Below are 21,953 nucleotides of genomic sequence, written 5' to 3' on the forward strand. Positions count from 1 at the left end.
TTTAGCTTTTGAAAGCTCAACATTAAAGCTTAGGCTGCTGCCAAATACATTTTTGGAGTCAGAAAGGACCGTGTTTAGTCGAGAGAGTAAAGTCTTTCAGTCTTTAAAGAGTCTTTCAGTTTGCTTGGCCACATAACATAAATTTTGTCATCAGATGGTGAGGAAGAGGCTATGTGTGGACACCGTGTGCCTATAAGTCTGTGGAAACTTTAAATTACAATGGACCAACTGTATGTGCAGCATTCAGGTGGATTTCAAATGAGTTTAACAGAAATGACAACTCGTCACTCGACAACTGGCTGCGTACAGCGGAGATGGGGGAGGGTCTGTGCTGGCGGACGTTGGTTACTGGCCTGGTAGCCTGGCTGCCCCTGGGAGGGTCCGGGACGGGCGTGGAGGCTTGGGGGTCTGGGGGTGCTCCGCCCCCCGGTCTGGGGTGCTGGCCGGGCCTTGGGGGCTTGGGTCCTGGCTGTTGTGTTGCCAGAGCAGTGGGCGGGTGGGTGCAGGGGGGCTCAGCCCCAGTGCAGGGGACCTCTGGTGCATCGGCCCTACTAGGGGCTCTCTAACTGGTGGGGAGGTTGTTATATCTTTGCAGGTGGTCTCCTCACTACAGGAGCTCACTCTGCAGGTGGGGGGAGAGATATAGGAGAGGTGGAGAATGAACTCAACCTGGGTGTCTATTGTCTTGTGTAGTTTGGGAGATGATTGGATGATGGGGTGGGTGCAGTTTTCTCTGGGGTGGAGTCGGGTGGGCTGCCCCGGACTCTGTGGGGCTGGGCGGTGCTGCTGCTGCGGGCCCCGGTCCGGATGGGCCTGGGCCCCCTTGCCCTGGTGGGTTCCAGAGTGTGGGGGTGCCTACTGGGGTCAGCGGGGGAGCTGGCCCCAGGGAGGGGCCGCTTGCCCCTCCCTTTCTTCCCTCCCCATCCTCAGCTGCCTCCCTATTCCCGCTCTACCACACCCACCCACACACGCAGGGCTTGGGGTGCAGGTATGTCACCAGGGTGCAGGGGAGGCACTCCCCCTCTGTCCCCTTCTGGCCGCCTGTGCCCCAATTTTATTCTGCAACCTAGACATCCACATTACTCACACTCTCACATAACACATACATATAGGGCCTTGGGGGTGGGCACGTTTTACAGCATCCAGAGGATGATCGGTGTACTCCAACCCACCTCTGGCGCTGGTGCCCTACCCTCAACTTTAAATGCATTTAGACACTAAGGGTTTTCGGGAAGAGCCGTGCTGCTCTTTGAGAGGAAGCTAGTACCATGCTCTCCTGAGTTTTAAATGCACTTTAGAACAGCACACAGCAACACTACATATGAGCGGGTGTAGGGAGGTTTGAGGTCTTCACTCACCCCGGTTCTGTTAGCCGTCAGGGCTGGGGGGCTGGGAGGAGGTACTGGCCATCAGATTGGGGTCTGGGATGCGGGGCCTCCCTGCTACTGCAGATAAGGAGGGTCTAGGTGGGGGTACCTGGACCTGTTGATATAGAGTATGTTTGGGGAGTGCGACTGTCTGTGCAGTGTCTATTTGTGTCTGTCTACACGTTGGGTGAGTGCCGAGTATTTGGTTGTGCATATGGGGTGGGAATGCACGTCTGTGTCCGCGTGTGCCTGTTCGTCTGTGTCTATATGTCAGGTTGGGTCTTAGACTCAACCTCTCTGGGTACATCTCAGGCCCTCTAAAGTACGGAGGCCTATCTCCCCTCACCACACTCCCTGCCGGTGGCTGATGCCCTCAGACGTTGGTGTGTTGGTGGTCCTTGTCGTCTGGGGCTGGGCGCTCATGTATGTACCGGCTCACTCCTGGTGGCCGATTGGCGGGGCCGGGCGCCTGTGGCCCGGCTGGGCTCCTTCCAGGGGGTGGGATGCCCTCAGGCCTCTGGCCTCTGGGCCTTAAGCTCGGTCCTCTCTGGCACAGCTGGCTGCCGGCAGAGCCCGCGGGCACGCCACTGCAACCCCCTCTGGCCTCTGCTCCGTAGCTGCGGGGTGACCTCTCCTTTGGGGCTCTACTCAGCTCTTCCCAGGAGGGTGGCACAGTTCCCCCCCCCCCCCCCTTTGGTGGTCCTCCTCGGGTCCTTGTACTCTGGGACCTCTGGATATCTGGGGCCTGGATCTCCTCCATACCTGCCTCATACCCTGGTGGACGGGGCTATGGCTCCCCACACTCCCTAGCAGATCGTTACATGGAGAAACCTTTGGAATACAAGCATGCTGATCCACACAGGTATGCACACAGGTGTACACACGGGTGTTCACAGACGCGGACTACAGCTTTCTTGGCTGCTGCCTCAAAGCACATTGTGCGCTGTCTATCTTGCGTGCGGCACAATATCGTTTATTATTTAGTATCTACTGTTATCCACTGCTAGCTTTATTGTGATGGTGCTGTTGTTTTTTTTATTATTATGTTGCTCTTTGTTGTTTGCTTTCTCTTCTGTTTTTTTTCTCCATACAGGTGATCCAGGTGTTTTGTTTGTTTTTCTTTCTTTTTTTTTCTTTCTTCCCCCCCTTCTCACCGTCTCTTCTCCCCTTTGGTTTTCTTTCTCTCCCTCTCTTTCTTTCATTCTTTCTCCCTGTCCATCCCCCAGTCATGTCTGTCCCGTTTGTAGCAACTGAAAATAAAATAAATTCATAATTATAATAAAGATCAATCAAATGGACCAATATGGCAAGGCCATGATGATCCACTTGGTAAAATAAATCTGCTTGGCAGCTTTCTTGGCCTTAAGACAACAATTCTGATGGCTAAAGATCCAAACGGGACACAAAAAAAAAAAGAAAAGAAAAAAAAAAGAAAAAGAAATGACAACTCGTCCTTGGTGTCTACGGCTGTCCTTGTCCATATCAGACTATAACCACTGGTTTATTTATAAGCTAATTGCACCCCCCCCCCCCAATCAGAAATCCATATCCACTCACTGGCAGCTTTGTTATAAATTGCTAGTTTCTGCTTGCCGTCAGAACTGCCTTAATCCTTTGTGACACAGATTCAACAAAGTGCTGAAAACATTCACTAAGACTAAGCTCTGATGATTTTGGTCATGTTCAAGAAGCCACTTTGAGATTATTTGAGTCTGTGACATGGTGTGTTATGCTGCTGGAAGCAGCCATCAATAGATCAGTACACTGTGGTCATAACGGGGTGGACATGGTTGGCAACAATTCTCAAGTAAGCTGTCGTGTTTAAACAATGCTCAGTCAGTATTAAGTGGCTGGAAGTATGTGAAGAACATTTCCCCCAGACCATTACACCACAAGCAACCTGAACGTTTGATACAAGGCAGGATGGATCTATGCTTTTATGCTTTTTACAACAAACTCTGACCTATCTGAATGTTGCAGCAGAATACAAGGTTCGTCAGATGAATCGTCCAACAACCATGCTGCGTTCAAAGTCACTTAAATCACCTTTCTTCCCCATTCTGATGCTCGGTTTGCCTTTTAGCAGGTAGTGTAGACCATATCTATACACCTAAAGGCACTGAGTTGCTGCCATATGATTGGCAGATTAGATCTTTCCATAAACAAGCAGTTGAACAGGTGTACCTAAGGACATGGATCGATACTTGAGCAGTGTTTAGTTTAGTTTATTGTTCTTAGTGACTTACTCTCATGCTGTTTATACAAAATTAGATGTTACTATTCAACTGGTCGTCTGCACTGCTTCAAGGTTTGCTGTTACTCAAACTCAAAGCTGCCTAGCCATTCTCCTCTGACCTCAAGAAGGTGTTTTCACCCCGAGAACTGCCGCTCACTGTCTGTTTTTGGACGATTTTCTGTAAATCGTACAGATGATTGTGTGGGAAAATCCCAGCAGATCAGCAGTTTCTGAAATACTCAGACCAGCCTGTCTGGCACCTATGAGCATTAAAACATGTTTCTTCCTCATTCTGATGCTTCATCAGGTTTTTGACCATGTCTACATGCCTAAATACACTGAGTTGCTGCCATACTAAATAAATTCTAGAATTTCTCTCACCAAAAAGAAATCATAACACAAGCATATTTAATGATCTATATTAGAGGAAACCATATTATTTGTCAGATAAACCATTGAAAAAGCTCCAAAAAGCTTGAATTACTCCTGGAACTGCTGGAAGAAAAAGTCAACGAATGAATCAAATAAAAACAGGAATTAACTTGCATTCTCTTTTTTTAATGTCATTATAAAATCCAGCAGTAACATGACTTGGTTGCATTGCTGTCATAGAGATGTTTGAGAGAGTGAGTGTGTGAGAGAGGGAGACAGCGGCCGGCTGCTAGAGATGATATTGTTCCAGCGGGAGGAAAGCTAATACGTCTGTTTGTGAGGATGCTGCACCTGTCGTTTATTGATGGACTGAGCTGTAAATAACTTTCTATTCAGTGCTCCACGGGGGCCCCTGTGTGCTTCCTTCGGCGTTCTTCCTTTTATTCTATACCTGTTCATGTACACACGCCTACACACAGGTGCACGCGTCACTCGCCACATTTCTGCACATTTTCTAAAGAGTCTCAGAACGGAGCAGAATCTCTTAGTCTTACCTCCGATAGTGACAAAAATAAACACTCCAAGCGAAGATATACATACATGTATATTGTTAAACAGTATCAGGTTGTGTGTGGGTGTGCTGCTGAGTGTGGAAAAGCCTCTCTGGGTGTATTTTTAGCAGACCATTGTTGAGCCCATAGAGACCTCTGTAATTGGATCTGGTCTCCCTCACTAAGAGTGTCCGGTGATAAATGTGGTGGCAGACGTCATTGCTCATGCCATCTCTGTGATAACTGTATGCTCCACATCAACGCTCTAAAGCTCTTAGTCGCGGCTGGATTAAAATCGTAACTGATTGGTGAGCCGGCTGAATTATCATTCTGAAGCATGTGAAAAGAAGAGACGGTGGAAACCTTCTTCCTCTGTGTATTTGTTGCTGTGTCCTTGGGTATTAACTTTGCTGGGTGGCAACTTAATAAAGGTGAAAGACTGATGAGATCCTTGATGGACTTGATATAATAAACTGAAACTAATGTGCTCAATTTTTTTGTTACTATAAAGGAAACTGAAAGCAACACAGAATCATCTTGGTAAAGGTTTAAATGGCCTTTCTGCCTAATCATGAAAGGACAGATTTAGTTTGAATTATTGTTAAATAAAAGAGTTTAAAGGGTAGATGTCTTTCTTTTATGATGGTTGCTGATGATTTGCAATGAGATTTAAGAAAAACTGACTCCATCAGCACCAGCAGAAGCTCTTCAATTACTGCACTGCAGTGCCAAAAAGGGGACTGTGATGAAAAACAGGCTGTCAAAAAAAATGTTGTTCTTTCTCACAAAAAGAAGCTTTATGAGAATACGTCAGACTTACTGTACTGTTGGAGACAAATCAATGAATATAAGCACATTACTACTACATTTAAAATAGAGCTATTTTAAATACTTATGCTAATAAATGACGAATAAGATGTGAATGTTGTGGAGAAACACATTTAGCGAAGAAGTGTGTGCCTTTGTGTGTGTATGCGTGTGTCTATGTTGGAAACTTCTCTCTGCTCAGCCGGAGAATATGAGAATGTTACAATTATAAAACAAGATTGACAGGATGGATAGTGTTGCACTGGCAGATGACAGTTCCTGGCTGCCTGCCTGGAAGTTATTCACAGCAAGACCCCCCCCCCCCCCCCCACACACACACACACACACTTCAGAGAGTCCCAACTTGTAGATCAAGTAGTTGTGAAGGAGGAGGAGGTGGTAGAAAATGAAAGGGTGTGGTGTGTGTGTGTCAAGGTCAGAACAAGCACAGTGCAAACCTGAAAACACACACACTCACACAGACAGTTGGGTATACCTGACCAGCATTTAACAACTGCATCAATCAACATTTGGCTGTCTGATGGAAAAGCAGTGCCTAACTGTTAGTCTGTTTTAAAATTATTGATTTATTGGACTGTTTTGAATGCTTTCATATTAATAGCTTCAGAAGTGATGAAGTATCTCATGTGTCCTCAGAAACGCGAAAAGCTGCCAAACATAACTAACATATAGCCCTTCATACAGTGTAAGTGGAGCCTGGACATTCTTCACATTTGCACAGTGTGCTTCTCACTGCCCAGCACTGTCATCTTTTTATTTATTTATTTATTTTGGCCTGAAAACTGCTGCTGGAGTAATTTTCTTTCCTGGATCATTTATTTTTATGCAAACAACAAATTTCCATGACTGGTTAGTGTTCCAGTGAGTACGACGAGCTCTTTTTTACCATTTTAGTCGTGCAGTGATCGATAGCCATGCATCACTTTTTAACCATCTCAGACACTACACCCAGACTGGAAATGGGGAAAAATAACAGCCTGTATCCAAAAGCATTTCCTTTTTAAAGTGAAATATGAAATCAAGATTTTTGTGGGGAAAGTTAGGGCATCTAAAGTGGTCTTAGATGACACACAGCAAACACTAGATAAGCTGGGCAAATGCAAAATAAAAGCTAAAAAAGGGCAACAAAATCTTCCTGGAGCCGAAGTGACATGACAAAGACATGATTCTCATAGCGATGCGAGTCCCTTGGCCCTCACGCAGGGTTACATAAGAAGTCTGAAGTCTGAGTTAGTTGGCACCTCTCTAAGAGCACAAGCTGCTGACCGTAAAGTCGGCTGTCAGGAGCTGACTCTAAGGGCAAGCTCTTGCCGCTCCTCATAACTGGATGGGCAGTAAGGAAGGTAGTCTGCTTCCAGGACTCTGCTGTCTTAATGTGGATCTATTTTTAAATTGATATCAGCCACATTCAACAGATGGCTGAACATCTCAAATGCCAAACACACACGTTCAGAATAGACCTGGAGAAACAGAGACATGACAAAGCTATTACAGAGCTCTCAGCGTAATGCTGGTCCTGAACAGTAATGATGCAGCTCTTATCAGCTGGACAATTTTTTTTAAATTTTGTATTATTGTGATTCAGACTGAAAAAAAAACTATGCCTTTGGGGTTGTATCAGGAAGGGCATCAAAAATGAACTAAATCAAATATGCAGAGCTACCGGCTGTGGTGACCTCTTGTGAATAAGGAAGCAGCTGAAAGTAGCTTTATTGTTGTTCAGACTGACATTTGTGTTAGGTGAGTTACAACAACGGCTTGCACAAGAATGAACAATATCCAGGAGGAGATGGTGTAATGACCTTGTTGACCCCCTGGACTTAATCTAGTACCAACATCAAGTCAAAATGATAGTTTGCTATTACATAACTGTCGACGAGTAATAATTAAAATTTTCCCCGATGGTTCATTGTTTCGTGTTGTGCAAACTTGTACAGTAAATGTTTTTTTTTTGATAACACAAACTTTAGGAGTATTTCAAAATAAAAGCCGTCCAGAGCGTTTCCATGTCTTTTATTTTGAAGGCAACCTGGTTGGACGCGTCAGGTTGTAGTGGAAGGTTCACGGGCGATTTGCGCAGGTGAGTGCAGTGACGTCATTGCGCAGAGAGAGAGAGAGAGAGAGAGAGAGAGAGAGAGAGAGAAATGCGGATCTTGCCTACTTCTCCTGACATCAACATTTGTGTGTGAACTTCCTGTCTGGAATGGCCGATCGCTTTATGTGCAAGTAAGGTTCAATTTCAAATGTAATTCATAAACTATCGTTACGTGATTTGCGATTATCGGGGGTTAAAGCGGAATTAGATTTAGACTTGCATGTATTTAGTTTCTATAATCAAGTTACACAATTATAATTCATCCAGTGCAGAAGTTGTTTATAAACATACCTGAAAAACCGACTTCTCAGGGACCTATTGGAAAATGTAAAAAAGAAAACCCTTTTGTTTTATTTTCTCAGTTTTGCTCCAGGCCGGTTATGTTCTCAGTGCTCAAGAAGGAATTGATCAGACAGGTTTTTCTTTTTCAGAGCCAGCCAAACAATCAGCTGATAGCAAAGCTGTTCTCGTGCTTCTTTATGCACAAAATGCAGCTTGTCTCTTTCCTCTTTCCTCAGTCTTTATTTAAAACTACTTTACAGCCACTCATGTAACACTAAAATGTTGAAGTTCCTTATATACCCAGGAGGTTTCACTTCCTCCTTTTTTTTTAACAGTTACTTCCTTATGTTTAGCAGTTCTCAGGCAATCTATATGTTGTTAGACTTGCTGAGCATAATATACATTAGACTCTTATCATACCTGTGGTGCTGCGTCATCTGTGCTTAGTAAATGGGCTTTGAGGATTGATGTAAATGGTGAGACAGTGTCTGATTCTTTGAACATGAAACAGGGGGCCTGTATCACATGGAAAACTGCCGAGGAAAATCTGGATGTAGCTTTACATAACAACTCCTGAATTGCTAGAAGAGAGACTGCAGAGGGGTAAGCAAACCAATATAATAAGTTGTAAATGCAGTATAACTCTATTAGGAATTATATCACATTGTACACTTCCAGATATCAAGGTTCAGAAAAGATCAGAATTAAGAAGTTACCTTTACTGTTGTGTCTCTTTCTTTCCTGTATTTTGCATGCTGGGTTTAAAAAAGTGAAACAAGTCAAGACATTACTTCAGTGTTCAGCAAATTAACATAAAAATATATAGCATAGAGTTTCCTCCCAGACCTTTTTTTAACCCCTCAGCCATAAAAGGCTGATAGGGTATTGGTGGCATGGACACCCAAGTTTTTGAATATGATAACTTGAGAACAAGGCGACATTTGAACTTGATACCGTAGATGCATCTACAAAAAATTTTGGACGAGTTCAAATCTCAGTGACCTCAACCTCAAGGTCAGAGGTCAAGTTTTCGGAAAATCTCGTGAATGTGAAAACTCAAGAAGGAAGTCACCTAGGATTTTGAAATCGTCTACTAAAAATCTCGGACGAGTTCAAATGTCAGTGACCTCGACCTCAGCTCTCATCTTTTTGTTAGCAGATGACACCTGACCTGTAACCGGACTAATCTCGTCTGTCGCATGCTCGTTTCTTCTTTTTGTTGGAGTGTCATTTTTATCAAACGTTATAACTTCTTTAGAGGTTGACAGGTCAGAGCAAAATTATCTAGTGAATTAGAGCTGCTGCATTTTTTTTCCACATAAGTTTTCAATCCTTCATATGTATGATTCATGTCATTCCCATTAGCTTCAGCTTTATTTTGTCTTGAGTGCTAATTAGCAATCATCCTATCATAACATTGTAAATCACGGTGATCATCCTACCCCAACTTTATTATCATAGCAGGTTTTCCTGCTTTGCATCAGCCTTAGATTAGAGTACTTTTACTCAAAGCACTGTGATGTGAAACTCACATGTTTATTTCTGTAGTTTGCATCTCTTCTCAACAGCCTATTTAAGATTTGTATACATGTCCATTACAGCTCAGACTTAACCCTTCTGTGCAATTCACTACATGCACTTCCTGGAGCTGGTGAGATGGAGGAAGCTTACAATGAGCTCTACCAGCAGTTTCTTCGCCTGAGGTCACTTTGTCTGAAACAGGCAGCTCTGCTGCAGCAACTCACAACAGCCCTGCAGAAACAGCAAGGTCTGCATATGAAAAAACACTAATGCTCTAAAACAGCTTCTCAGTCGTAATGCTTCAAACCTTAAACAACTATTTTTGTGCAGGTGCATCTATTCCTAATGGAGAATTAAGTAATGTGATGTCCGTTCCTGTTCAGTTTACCCATGAAATCCCTACATATCTCCTTGAGAAACCTCAAACATTAACATCCGTGACACAAATCCCTGCAGCACAGTGTGGCGCTGATTACCATTCAAGAAATACAAAGAGCTTCCCCGATCTCCTTGCTGATGATATGACCAAGCTCTGCGTTGATGTGCCCTCTCAAAGAAAGGAAAGTGTTAAGGCGGAGAACAAATTCCCATTGTTGCTACCACTGGACTCCTTGGCGTGCCATGGAGCCTCTTACAATGAATCCAGAAATTCAAAGCAAAATCATCCTGCTGGAGACAGAACTCTACGCACAATCAGGGTAAAAGACGAGCCACGACTGTAGATATTTACACTGTGACTCTGATTTACTGCGCTCTTCACATACATCTTCTCTGTGGTTCTGTTAGATGCCTGTGATGGACTGCTGCACCCTGATTAATGACTTCCAAGGTGGATCTGGTGGGGCGATGTTGTCGGACGTGGCTCTGCAGTCTCATATTTGTGAGTTTTGCCAGGCAGTTTTCCCTGGACACACAACTACAAGAGGAGAGTTCCTACGACATCTGAACACTCACGTCACCTAGATTAAATGAAGTTTCCTCTTGACGTATGACTGACAGTATGTGTTAATATGATAGTCTTTGATGGTGCATGCATAAACCAATCAGTCTGATCCCAGGATTGAAACCTGCAGTTTAGCTTTTTGTCTCTGAATGAACTGTGCAGATGCTGATACAGCTTTTCGGTCTCTTTCGTCTAAAATGAAAGGCAGAAATAGACTTTAGAGCTTAAATGATCACAAAGTTCTGGGAATGGGCATATTAAATACATAACTTCATCTGATTTAAATGAGCAAATTTGCCCTGGTTAAACTGCAGTACGCATGATGTTGGTGGTCCACAGAGTGACTTTTTTAAAAAGCAGCTGTGATGGAAGCTGTCTGAAGATGCCCAAGAACTGACCCTGAGGGGGAGATCAGTCAAATTTATATCGGGTTTGCGTTTTGATTTTTATCAGCCTCTTCCTGGAACCTACTATAATAAAACCACCATGACGTCACTCACTCACCCATTCAGTCTGTGGACTGTTGAAGCCTCATTGAGCATTTTGGCTGTCACCATCTGGGATCCCCCAGGTGGGTCTTACTGAAAAACTGAGGACAGTGCACACCAATGATACCGACTTACACAAACTTCACTGTCTGTTTTACTCTAAATGAGACCATAAATCATGAAACGAACATAATGTGAGGCAAGTGTTTACCGAAGTCTTAAATCAAGCAACGTGGCAACATTTTCTCAAAATCTTCTATATAATCTCTATTTATCTGTTCAGAGCATTCAGTAGAAGCAGTCTGTAAAGTCCATAGACTTTATCACTCGCTATTAATCATGGGTACATTACACCTAAGCTCTCTGTGTTTCTGACAAGACACCAGTAGCGTCTTTTCTTTAGGCTATGTAGCGTCAAAGTCAATTTAAGGCAGCTGGTCTTCTTGTATTCTGTGATGTTTTAATGCAGCTAGAAAACACAAACTTTTGCCAAATAAAAGAATCCACTGGATTTTATTCTAAATAAATCTAAGTGTTCAGGGGAATAGGACCCAGAAAAAAGATAGAATAGCCCATTTTCAATTAAGGTTTCTCCCAGTCCTAAAAGCTAACCTTTACCAATAAATAAAATAATAAATATATAAAATATATAAAATAATAAAATCATGGGTTCACAAATTCATGTTTATCTACTTTTGTTGGTTATTTAATTTTTGCATTGCTGATGAAGGCACGTATGGAAAATAAAACCCTGTGTTGTTCATGATCTCAAGTAACGGCTAGAAAAAAAGCAAGTAACTCTCCACATGGTGTCATCCTCTTCTAATCTAAAGCAAACCTGTTTAGATGGGTGACTAACCAGCTGATGGTTTATTGTCTGCTGGTTATGTGATGCTAATTTTACATACATCCGTTCTGGATGGAAATGTATTATTTTTTCTTAATTCTTATTCCTAAAAATATGCCACTATTTTAAACAATCTTTTTAAGCCTGGATGTGTAAATGATATCCATTAATAAAAAAGGTACTGATGATTGATATGAAGTTTTCTTGGTTATTCTTTGGAACCACATGTTTATTTGGAACTTTGTGATGTTGCCAAATAAACATGATATGCAGAAATGGCTCATCAGAGCTATTCTACTAATCATCACGTCGCAAAAAATGTGAATGCTGATAATGTGAAGTCTTTTAACTTTTAACAGACAATCTGCAATTATTTTATGCCTTTAATCGGATCAGCTGTCTGTTGCTAAGCCGAGTAACAGAGGAAAAAAGACAGATCTAAGAATAGCCTAAAGATTTAACTCCCTAATTAATGGTGCTGACAGCTGATTGATGATGCAGCTCCCTTCATCTGTTGCCACATTGACTGTCTCTCATAATCACACACTAACTTGGATGTAATTGCTATCTTTTAAAAAGCTAAATGCATTTTTTTTAACATAAAAAATCACTATTTACTACTTTAGAAGTGGTCCAAATGGTAGAGGGATTGTAATTCAATAACAAGACTGTAGCTGTGCTTTGAATGTCAGCACTCTAGCATGCTCAGTGTAATCCAAGCCATGTTCATCCTCTGAGTGTGTTACCATGATAATATTTGCTATTTAGCAGTAAACCACAGAGCAGCTGTGGCTGATGGGAATGTCATGAACATAAGTGCTGGATAAACAGATCATTTGATCAGATGGAGGCAATTCATCCTATGAGGAACATGGATGTCTTGAGGTCAATTTCATTACTGTGTAGACATGGATTCACTGGCCACTTCATTAGGTACATCTGATAAACAGCTGGTTAATAGAAATATATAATCATCCAATCATACAGCAGCATTTATGAATGTAGACATGGTCTAAACTTTAAATGAGGAATGGTTTTTAGTCCCAGATAGGTTGGCCTGTGCTGATCTGCTGGGATTTCCCTCCATAACCATGACCTAGGGTCAACAGAAAATCGTTTGCAAAAGAGAAAATATCCATTGAGCAGCATTTCTCTGGTTGAAATGCCTTGTGGATGTCAGAGAAGAATAGAAAAACTGCTTTGAGCTGTCAGGAAGACAACAGTAACTCAAACAACCACTTACTGCAAACCAAAGTATGCAGAAGAGCATCTCTGAATGTGCAACACATCAAACCTTCATAGAGTAAAGCAGCAGCACACAGGAGCAGGTGCTCTTCCTGCTAGCTAAGAACAGGAAACTGAAGCTACAATTCATACAAAGACACCAAAAGAAGATGGGAAAAATGTGGCCAGGTCTCCAATTCCGCTGCAGCATTCAGATTAATTTAATAAGTCTACCTGAGTACTGTTGCTAACCATTTCCACACCTTTATGACCACAGTGCACCCATTGTCTGATTTCTGCTTCATAAAGAGAAACATGCCATGTCACAAGGCTCGGATCATCTCAAAATAGTTTCTTGAGAATGGCAATGAGTTCCCTGTACTCAAATGACCTCCACTGTGACCAGATGTCAATCTGGTAGAGCACCTTTGGGATGTGGTGGAGCAGGAGCTTCTATTCATGGGTGGGGGGTTTGCAGTAACTGTGCGATGCTCTCATGTCTATTAGCAAGGTGCACCTAATAAACTGACAGGTGAGTATATTTCAGTCTGGATAACCAACTGAATGAGTCCCTGCACAGTAAAGCTCAGTTCAACATATTAAAACTGCAAATTCTTTTGATTTTTGTTACAGCAATGAACCTCAAAATAATTGAAAATAGCGAAGCTGATCCCTCCAGGTGGTCTGATTCTTGTGTCTGTGTGGTCTCTGGTGAAAAACAGCCGCGTGGAGGAGCAGTGTTGACATCACTGGCACAGGTGAGTCATGCCGGCATCGAGGCTTGATGCGGAGCGTCAGTGCAGCTAACAAGACGACAGCAGAGGTGTTGCTGGCTTTGTGACGCAGCTCCCGCAGCCTCTTGCTCAAACAAGAGCTGCCAAGAAACAACTGAGTCTTTGTGGAAAACGATGCAACACACTGTAGCCTTAATCAGTAAAATAACATTTATTGAGATCTAACAAAATAAATAATCTGTTTGCAACAATGAACTGAGGAGGTTACTAATGCTGAAGAGACGAGCAGGTGTAATGATGCACAGCGGCCTCCCTCTACTCTGAGATTAGAATACAAAATCATAAGCCTGTTACACATTTTAACACCCTGTGTGGGGCCCAGAGGTTGATTTCGCTTGTACGAGATGCTCAAGCTCCAGTAGATTTCTCTCCGTAAATTCCTGCCTGTGTTTTAATTCTCCTAATGTGAGATTAGGTATGTGCCTCAGATCACAGAAGAACTGACATACGGTTCACCTCGTTAATCTATGACTACAAAAAATATCATCCCAAAGACAAACTGCCATAGTGTGTTTCCAGTACACCTACAAAAAAAATCCAATCCATAAAAAAAATTATAAATCTTACAACTTAGTTTTGAATGTAGGTTTTTCAAAGGCTATACAATGGTGCCTTTAGTGCACGAGATTAAACTGCAGATGACAGAGAGGAGTAGCTGAGCTCAAAGCCGAATTCTTCCCCCCGCTGAAGGAACCTCGAGCGAGACGCTGTAACCAACCCTGAAAGCTGATTTCACAGTCTACACTGCTCCTGTTTCATGCCACGCAGCTTAGAAACAGTGCTCTGTGTACACTTTCACATAACGAAAGAGGACGAAATGTTGCACCATCATCACTTCAACCATGTGTGCAAGAGAAAGTTGTGAGCGAGGTGTGTTTTTATTTTTTGTTTGTTTTTTAAATCTGATGGGATGTAAGCTGATGCAGCAAAAGACAAAAGGCATCTCGTCCTCATAGCTGGGTTTGCCTGCATGCAATCTGGATGAAAACATGTTCCCCCAAAGTCTCTCTTAAAAATATTCTGTCTTTAACACCAGAACATCCGTCTGTTTCCTGAGAGTGAGGAGCTTCAGGGGGGGTTAATCCTACTGCTTTTATGCTCTAACTTCCTGCAAGTGTTATTAAGTACCTCTGCTAAACACAACTACAACGAGTCGCTCAGTGCGGAGGAACTGGAGGATTAGTTTCCAAAGTTGCAGTGCCCCCTGCTGTGGTGAGCCCGTTTTGTCTCAAGCAGGTGGCACATCCAACACACAGCAATGATCACAACAAAGTAATTCAGTTCTTTTTTTGAGCATTTTTTTTCTTATATCAGCTCAAATCTGTGGGACATTTTGTCCATGTGTTAAAAAATAAAACAACAAAAGGAGTCTCTTCCCTGTGTATTCACTGAATATAAAATCAAAAACATTTTCAACTTCATTCACAACCTCAGGATTCAGAAGTCACTGCAGATTTATAATATCAGTTGCTGGTAATTTCTCACATTTCCTGTACTGGCTTGAAGTCAGTAAGCGTCTTCCTCTCCATCAGATGTCAGTGAAGTAAACGTGGCCTGTTTACAAGTCTCTGATTGGAGCTCAGTGGCAGGGCAACGTTTGAGTTCCCTGATAAGCTCCTGAAGGTTTCATTTCCCTCGGTGGTTGGAGTCATCTTTGGTGACACAAGGGCTACTGCTCCTGCACGTTGCTATCGAGCTCTGCCTCTCCACTTTAATGTCATGGTCTGTGGAGAGATGCAAATTTGAAGAGAGGAAAGTACACCAGTCAGCCCCAACATTAAATAACCTCTGACAGGTGAAGTGAATACCAGTGATCACGTCAATACAATCTGGTGATCTGCTGGAAAACTTTTGTGTCTAAGCATTCATGTAGATGCTACTTTGACAAGCACCGACTGACTAAACAGTGATGCAGACCAAGTGTGACACCCCGAACCCAACACGCTGTAAAAAGGGATCAGGAATTACTATAGAAAAAACTCAGAGGTGCTGGTCTGATAGCCATACTCCACAGATTCCAATCTAACTGAGCATTCATGGGAAAAACACATGATTCATGGGGGAAACCCACTGGATCCAAACAAACCTGCTGCTTAAGTCACAGCTCTTGACTCCACATGATACTCCTACAGGTTCACACCGTGACGGATCAGGGATGTTTTCCCAGTTTTAATGCCCTTGCTGATCAGCAAGTACATAAAAAGCACAGAGCGTTAAAAACAACTCCAATCCAAAACAGTTGGTTTTTGGAGGATTAGATTTATTCAGATTGCCTGAATTTTCCTGATTGACGTAAAGGTTGAGGCTCGGTTAGAATCAACAGCACATCACTTTAACAAAAGACAGGCAGACGTCACACGGATGAGTATGAGTTAGGACTGCACAGCAATCAAGATTCAACTAGTGATTAAGGGCGTTTAAAAAGCCGTTTGGGGAATTCACCAAGAAGTTCTCCCACATGGAGTGAAGTCATCACGGTTTGTATGACCGAGCAGCTCAATAACAAAATGTCTCCAGAGTTGCACAGACAGAGATAGACTGAGCTGAATTATTATTTTTTGGCTGGTAATAAAGCAGCGATGAAGTCAGCAAATCAAGTGAGCAAGACAGAAAAGACATGAAGAAATAAAAACAGAAGAGGCCGATGATCACCGTGTTTTTGTAGCGAGCCGACGACATAAACACACTCGTAAATCTATTTCATTTACTTGCTCCTCGGAGTGTGTGTGCATGTCTGCATAAGACATAAACAGCATTATTTTTAATATGAGAGAGAGAAAAAAATCACACCATCAGTAAAACATTGTATCATCGTGAGGATTTAAAAATAAATTATATACATGTAATGGAGTATGTGAACCCATATCCTGACTAGATAAGACGACAGCAAAAGATAAGAAAGCAGAAAGGAGCCAGTGACGTTGAGGGGAAGTGAGAGAAAGTTCTGATTAATGAGCGAAACACAAGAAGGAAACTTGGACGAGTGAGCGAGCGACAGGGAGAGAGAGAGAAAAACGACAAAGTGAGTGAGATCTGTGCCAGAGATGAAACATATGTCATTTTTTTTTTGTTTCCGCAGTCCTTTTGGTAGAGGGAGAAGATGTATAAAAAAGACTGTGCCATTTCCCTGCCCACAGGTTTTTATTTTTGTACACTGTCGCTTGGTGAGTCAATGCAACGCCCCTCCAATTACCTCCCACTCTTTCGCCCCCACGCCCCATCCATCCCGCCCTTCAGCCCACGCACCTAACACACTCTGACGTCAGCAGCTGCTGAGAGTCGGGGGGGGGGGGTCCGATTCTGCCGCCCACAGAGTACTTCCTATCCCCCCCCCCCCTCCCCTCCCCCCCTCCCCGCCCCCTCATGTCTTTACTGGCTTCCTTCTCCTCGCCTCATCTCTTCAGCTGGCTATCACAGCCCAGAATGACTAACTTGCCCAGATCACTTTTTTTCCCTCCTTCTTTTCTTTTTCTGCGAGAAACTGTGATGCATCAGAAAAAACGCTTCACTAACAGGGTATTAAAGAAGTGCTATAACAGTGTAGCAGCCCCCCCAACCAGCTTCCCCCCTCCGACTCTTTTCCTCTCTATATATCGCTCTCCACCTCCTTCTGTTTCCCCTTCTAACTTCTATCCTCTCTAATTTACAGTCTGCTGAAGTTCAGATGCGCATGGTGGGAGGCACCTCGGAGAGATTGTGACTCACTAGAGTTCAAACTGTAGAGCTTTAAAATATTCATTGTTAGGAGAGGTTACGGAGTCTCTGTCTGTCATTTTCAATTCAACCCCACCACCACCATCATCTTCTGTTTTTTATTTTATTGTCTGTGTACTCACAAGATCAAGCAGGAGTTTGGCATTTTATTTATTTTTTAATTTAATGTTTTGGTTTATACTTAGAGGAACATGTAGATGCCTCTCTCACCTCTCTGTGATGAATATAAATGAGCAAACAGGACAAAAACAAATTAATTGGTGAATGTGCTAACTGGCACCCATACCTTCCTGCTCGCCACATGAGAGTGGATTAATTTTAAAAAAAAAAAGGAAGAAAGTAAATAAATGTGTCACTCAAAATGTCAATCTCCTCTTTAACTGGTACAAAACTGGGCAAATATCACAAAATTTCCTTTATTCTCTGTGCAGTTTCAAATACATAATACTTGTAGGTCATTACTTGAATTGTCACCTGTGGCGTGAGCTCCGTCTGAACCTAGGCTGATCTTTCCCGCCCGGTCATGTGACACCATGCGAGCCAGTCTCAGCCCTTCGTCCATGAGCGTTTGCTGTATGAGGTGGCGACTCCAGCTGGCGGGGTTGGAGGTTTCAGTGTGAGGACGGGGAGATGGAGACTGGTTGCACTGGGAGCCCATGTCTACCAGAACAGACAGATCTGGGTTTTATTGCTGCCTTTAAAGAGTTTTTATAAAAACAAAAACACTTTGACAGATCAGTGCAAAAACCCCGCAAAACAAACAGGTTTTATTACTTTACAATTTATTTTGCTAACATCAGTCTGATTCTTCTGTTTTTTACCATGTGATACACTGTCCAGGCTTTCTGCAGATAAGCTGTCGTCATCTGCCCTCTGAGTCAAACTCTCGGATCCCTCCACTCCGAGGAGTGATGACACACTCTCGGGCACGACTCCCTAAGATACATCACACAAGCAACACTGTCAGTTCGGTGCTGATGAACCACTTCAGATGACTGCCAGTGCACCCGACACTCACCTCGAGCCTCGCTCTCTTCTGGGGCAAAAGGCTGCTCTCGTCCGGGTTCGTCCTGCAGTGGGGGGGACACAGTGGCGGCAAATGAGTGTGAAAAGCACATGGTTTCACCCCTCACAGAGGTGAGGGTTCTACCCACAGAGAAAGCTAATAAATGATCACTGCAAAATCAAGACAAAGGATTTTTTTCACTGTGAATAAGTAAAAAAAAATTATTTTTATGTGTAAGTAAAAGGTGTCTATTGTTAGATGAGCAGACTGTGAACTTGGTATCTATTTTTCAATCATCAACAATCGAGTATAATAAATTATGATGCTGAAAAACTGAAATATAATTACAAAACTACTCCTGTTTAGTTATGGTTTGTGTACACTGACTCATTCTGTTTGCCCCGCACGAGAAACGTATGTAAATGTTCTGTGCAGGTTAACAAACACAAGTAGTATTTGTGTACTCTTGCAACGGCTCAAAAGTTGGCTCATTTAACTAACAGTACAGAGGTCGGAGTTTGATTCCCACTGAGACGTGAACTAGGTTCACTCTGAAAATGAATCCACTGGTTGGTTGATGACTCACATAAATCACCTGTTGAACATGCTAAACACAAACTATAAAATCATTTCATTCAAGTTTTTTCACATGATGCTCCTGTCTCCTGTCTGAAATAACCATTGTATTCACTGCTGCGAATGATCTGGTCTTTATGGATCTTTCAAGCTACACTCCTGATTCTGTAACAGTTCTTTTTCTTTCTTGGTACACAAGCTCCATTAAAACACAGCAGGCGTGAGGTGTTTTGCTCTTCTCTGCAGGCATCTTCTTACCTTGCATGCTTTAGTGTGGAGGTGTAGGCACATTTTCTCGCCACCTGCCGAGCCAGAGAAAAGAGCTCCACCCGTCTCAGCAAAAGGGCATTGTCACGCATGCAGAACTGGGCTGCAGCTTCATTGATGATCAGCTGAGAAGGAAAAACACTGAGTGAAGAAGGGATGGACACTGATTGACATCTGATTAAAGCTGCACTCTGGTATGAAGTGCAGCTTTAATCAGGTATAAAATGTGTTGCGATGCATTAAAATCTTCTTCGATTTGATGCTTTTACCTCATGATGTGTGAGTTGCTTGCCTTCCCTCCTCTTGGAGTCAAAGCGCCCATAAATAAGACTGTATTTCCGGATCTCCTCTTCCTTGTTCACGTCCTGGGACCCCATTCTGAAGATGTGTCCCACAGTCTTTGCCATCTTCTTATTCATCCTCAGCAAAGTCTTCACCTCTGCAGGATCTGACCTAGGCAGGGTCGTGAGGAGCCTCTCCACAGTCTCCACCACGGCCCTCGCTGTCTCTCCATCCAGCTGTCCTCCGGGCCAGGCAGACGGAGCTGCCGGGGTGAAAGATGCAGAGGGGCTCGGAGATGTGGAAGGACCGGGAGGACATGTTGACAGTAGAGGTGGGCTGGATGGCTCCTCTTCTGTTCCAGGTGCAGAACCCAAAGTGCAGTTCCCATCATGCTCTGGGCTGAGCCAGTGTGGATCCATAGGAGAAAGTTTTTCCCTGTAGTGTGTGTCTGGGGGCTGTGGAGAGGCCTGGGAACAGGGGCTTCTTGGACTCCCGCTGTGCATTGGTGTAAGACACATCCGATCCTCTCTCTCACAGGGGGATCCTGGCTGCCCATTACTCACAGACTTTCTGGGCCCGCCAGCTGATCCACTTGTGCCAGTGCCATCAACTTTAAAGAGCGGGATGCCCCCAAGAGGAACATTAGCAACAGGCTGGCTGAAAAGGGCAGGGTTCGCCGCCCAGTCTCGGAGGGCCTTTTGCAGCCTACGCACATGCAGTGGCTTGGTGGCCATGCCAACTAGTGCCATGATCTCCAGGAACTCCTCCTCCGCTGCCTCGCAGAGCTGCTGGACATCGTCACCACCCTGCTGGATAAAGGTTTCATAGTAGGCCAGCAGGTTGGCCCTCTGGAGGACCCGATACAGCTGCAACTCACCAAGTGTGCGTGGCAGAGACATGGCACACAGCACTGGAAAGTTTAGGCAGGAGAAAGGAAAGACATGAACCTGCAGATGGAGAAATCCTGTACAAGTTAATTATTTAGATAAAGACTTTGGCATCTGGACCACACCTAGTATATACAGAATACAAAATACAAATATAGTCAAATAATAAAAACTGATAAACAGTTAAAAGCAAGTTTAAGCATCCCTTGGGGCAGAATAAGCTCCTATCTACTCATTATATGTTTCATGACTTAATCTTTGAATACACATAAATCGCTTTTTTCTTACCTTCTTTAGGTCAGGTTTACAGATGTGTAAAGAGGAAACCGGCGTGATTTAGCAAGGGTGTCGCTCCAGCCACCGATGTCACGGGTCGGATCTGCCAGAGCAATACTGACAAAAGAAATAAAACTAAAATCTCCTGATCGCAGACAGAACCGCATTCAGACTGCACTAAAGTGAAAACACTCGTTTTTTGGCTCCATTTCAAATAAAGCCATCGACTGGAGGTAATTGTTTACTATCCAGATGTTAAGAGGCGAGCACCCGAAGACGACGCAGTTATTATCCCATTCGTTTCTTACCGTCTTACCTATTGCCGACAGCTTCCTCGGCGCAGATTGGCGTAGTAAATCCCCTTTGCGTATCTTACCTCGTCTGAAATCACTGGCAGAAATCCTCCTCCGGCGCACCGTATTGGTTGCTGGCTGCCTTTTTGCTGTCTGTGTGGGCTGGAGAATGACGGGGGCGGACTGCAGCACGCCATCTGACCGAAAAAGAGCCTTCCTCTCCCGGTAGAGAGGCGGCTTTCAAATTGGAGATGTGGGTGGTGGTGGTGGGGGCTTGAAATTAACCCTCTGCGTCTTCAAGATTAGTCCTTTATGCAGAAGCTTTAGGGGGTTCCCACCGTTTTACTATGTCAGAGACTCCCAAAACAAGCAGCCAGCTATACACTATGCAAACCTCTATAGATAATAAACTGACGTGACAGATGTGGATTTTTACTGAAGACCAGTTCTGTTATTTCCCCCCATTTTATGTAGGAGGTGGTAGAGTGGGTGAAGCTCCAGCAGTTTTTAAATGCTAGAATTGCATTTTGTTTTGTTTTGTTTGAAAGAGTAAAGGACCAAGTCACCAAACCGTGGCTTTAAATTCACTAACAGTATCTCCAAAGAAGTTCAAAGTCCAACACCAGCATCTCCAATCCTTTTTTTGCCACATTTTATGTGATTGTTCTATTGTACAGTGATGGCCTGTAAGATATGTATTGCGTGCCTATCCATTTCCAGTTTTAAGTGGCCTTTAGGTACATCTACACCACGCACTTTAGAAATAAGGGATTTATTCATATGTTACAAATAACAACCCAATTACCCTTTTAGTGTGAGCAAAAGATGGAGTCTGAAAAAATAAGCCAGACCGAAGCATCGTGGTCATTAAGCGTGGGCTTCTAACAAATCTTAGTATTAAGGAAAATGTGTTATCCATTTCCCCCCGAATTTGATTAGCAGGCTACTATGAACTAAAAACTCACGTAAAAACACCTCGGCGTGGGGTTGCTGGGTTTCTTAGCCCGAATTTCTAAAGTTAGCCGCTTACGGTCAGCTTTTCCCGAAACATTAGATGGCAGCAGAGTCCCGCTGTTGTGTTTTAACCGCGCGCAAACCGCGAAG

At 43.5% G+C, this 21,953-nt stretch overlaps 2 protein-coding genes across 8 annotated transcripts; one reads left to right on the forward strand and one right to left on the reverse strand.

Annotated features, from left to right (window-relative positions):
• Positions 1-7,458: 7,458 nt before the first annotated feature.
• Positions 7,459-11,722, forward strand: LOC309706630 (uncharacterized protein). 3 transcript variants are annotated; one of them, XM_082533335.1, is made up of 5 exons: positions 7,459-7,580; positions 8,243-8,334; positions 9,333-9,499; positions 9,709-9,950; positions 10,039-11,722. In XM_082533335.1, the coding sequence occupies exons 3-5, from the start codon at positions 9,388-9,390 to the stop codon at positions 10,213-10,215; spliced, it is 531 nt and encodes a 176-aa protein (XP_082389461.1). In that variant the 5' UTR covers positions 7,459-7,580; positions 8,243-8,334; positions 9,333-9,387; the 3' UTR covers positions 10,216-11,722. The 3 variants fall into 3 exon arrangements, with proteins under 3 accessions (XP_082389461.1, XP_082389459.1, XP_082389460.1); XM_082533333.1 differs by having other exon boundaries at positions 7,461-7,580; positions 9,583-9,950; XM_082533334.1 differs by lacking the exon at positions 7,459-7,580 and having other exon boundaries at positions 8,050-8,334; positions 9,583-9,950.
• Positions 11,723-13,684: 1,962 nt separating this feature from the next.
• nab2 (NGFI-A binding protein 2 (EGR1 binding protein 2)) lies at positions 13,685-21,947 on the reverse strand. Of its 5 annotated transcripts, none has more exons than XM_082532941.1 (8): positions 21,815-21,947; positions 20,569-20,673; positions 19,381-20,340; positions 19,103-19,236; positions 18,281-18,332; positions 18,084-18,198; positions 17,725-17,922; positions 13,685-15,272 (listed from the first exon to the last, which is right to left on the reverse strand). In XM_082532941.1, the coding sequence occupies exons 3-8, from the start codon at positions 20,290-20,292 to the stop codon at positions 15,175-15,177; spliced, it is 1,509 nt and encodes a 502-aa protein (XP_082389067.1). In that variant the 5' UTR covers positions 20,293-20,340; positions 20,569-20,673; positions 21,815-21,947; the 3' UTR covers positions 13,685-15,174. The 5 variants fall into 5 exon arrangements, with proteins under 5 accessions (XP_082389067.1, XP_082389065.1, XP_082389064.1 ...); XM_082532939.1 differs by having other exon boundaries at positions 19,381-20,303; positions 20,933-21,947; XM_082532938.1 differs by having other exon boundaries at positions 20,933-21,947.
• Between the last annotated feature and the right edge of the window lie 6 nt (positions 21,948-21,953).

This window comes from Aulonocara stuartgranti (assembly GCF_965226115.1).
Source record: "Aulonocara stuartgranti genome assembly, chromosome: 5".
NCBI classification, from domain to species: Eukaryota; Metazoa; Chordata; class Actinopteri; order Cichliformes; family Cichlidae; genus Aulonocara; species Aulonocara stuartgranti.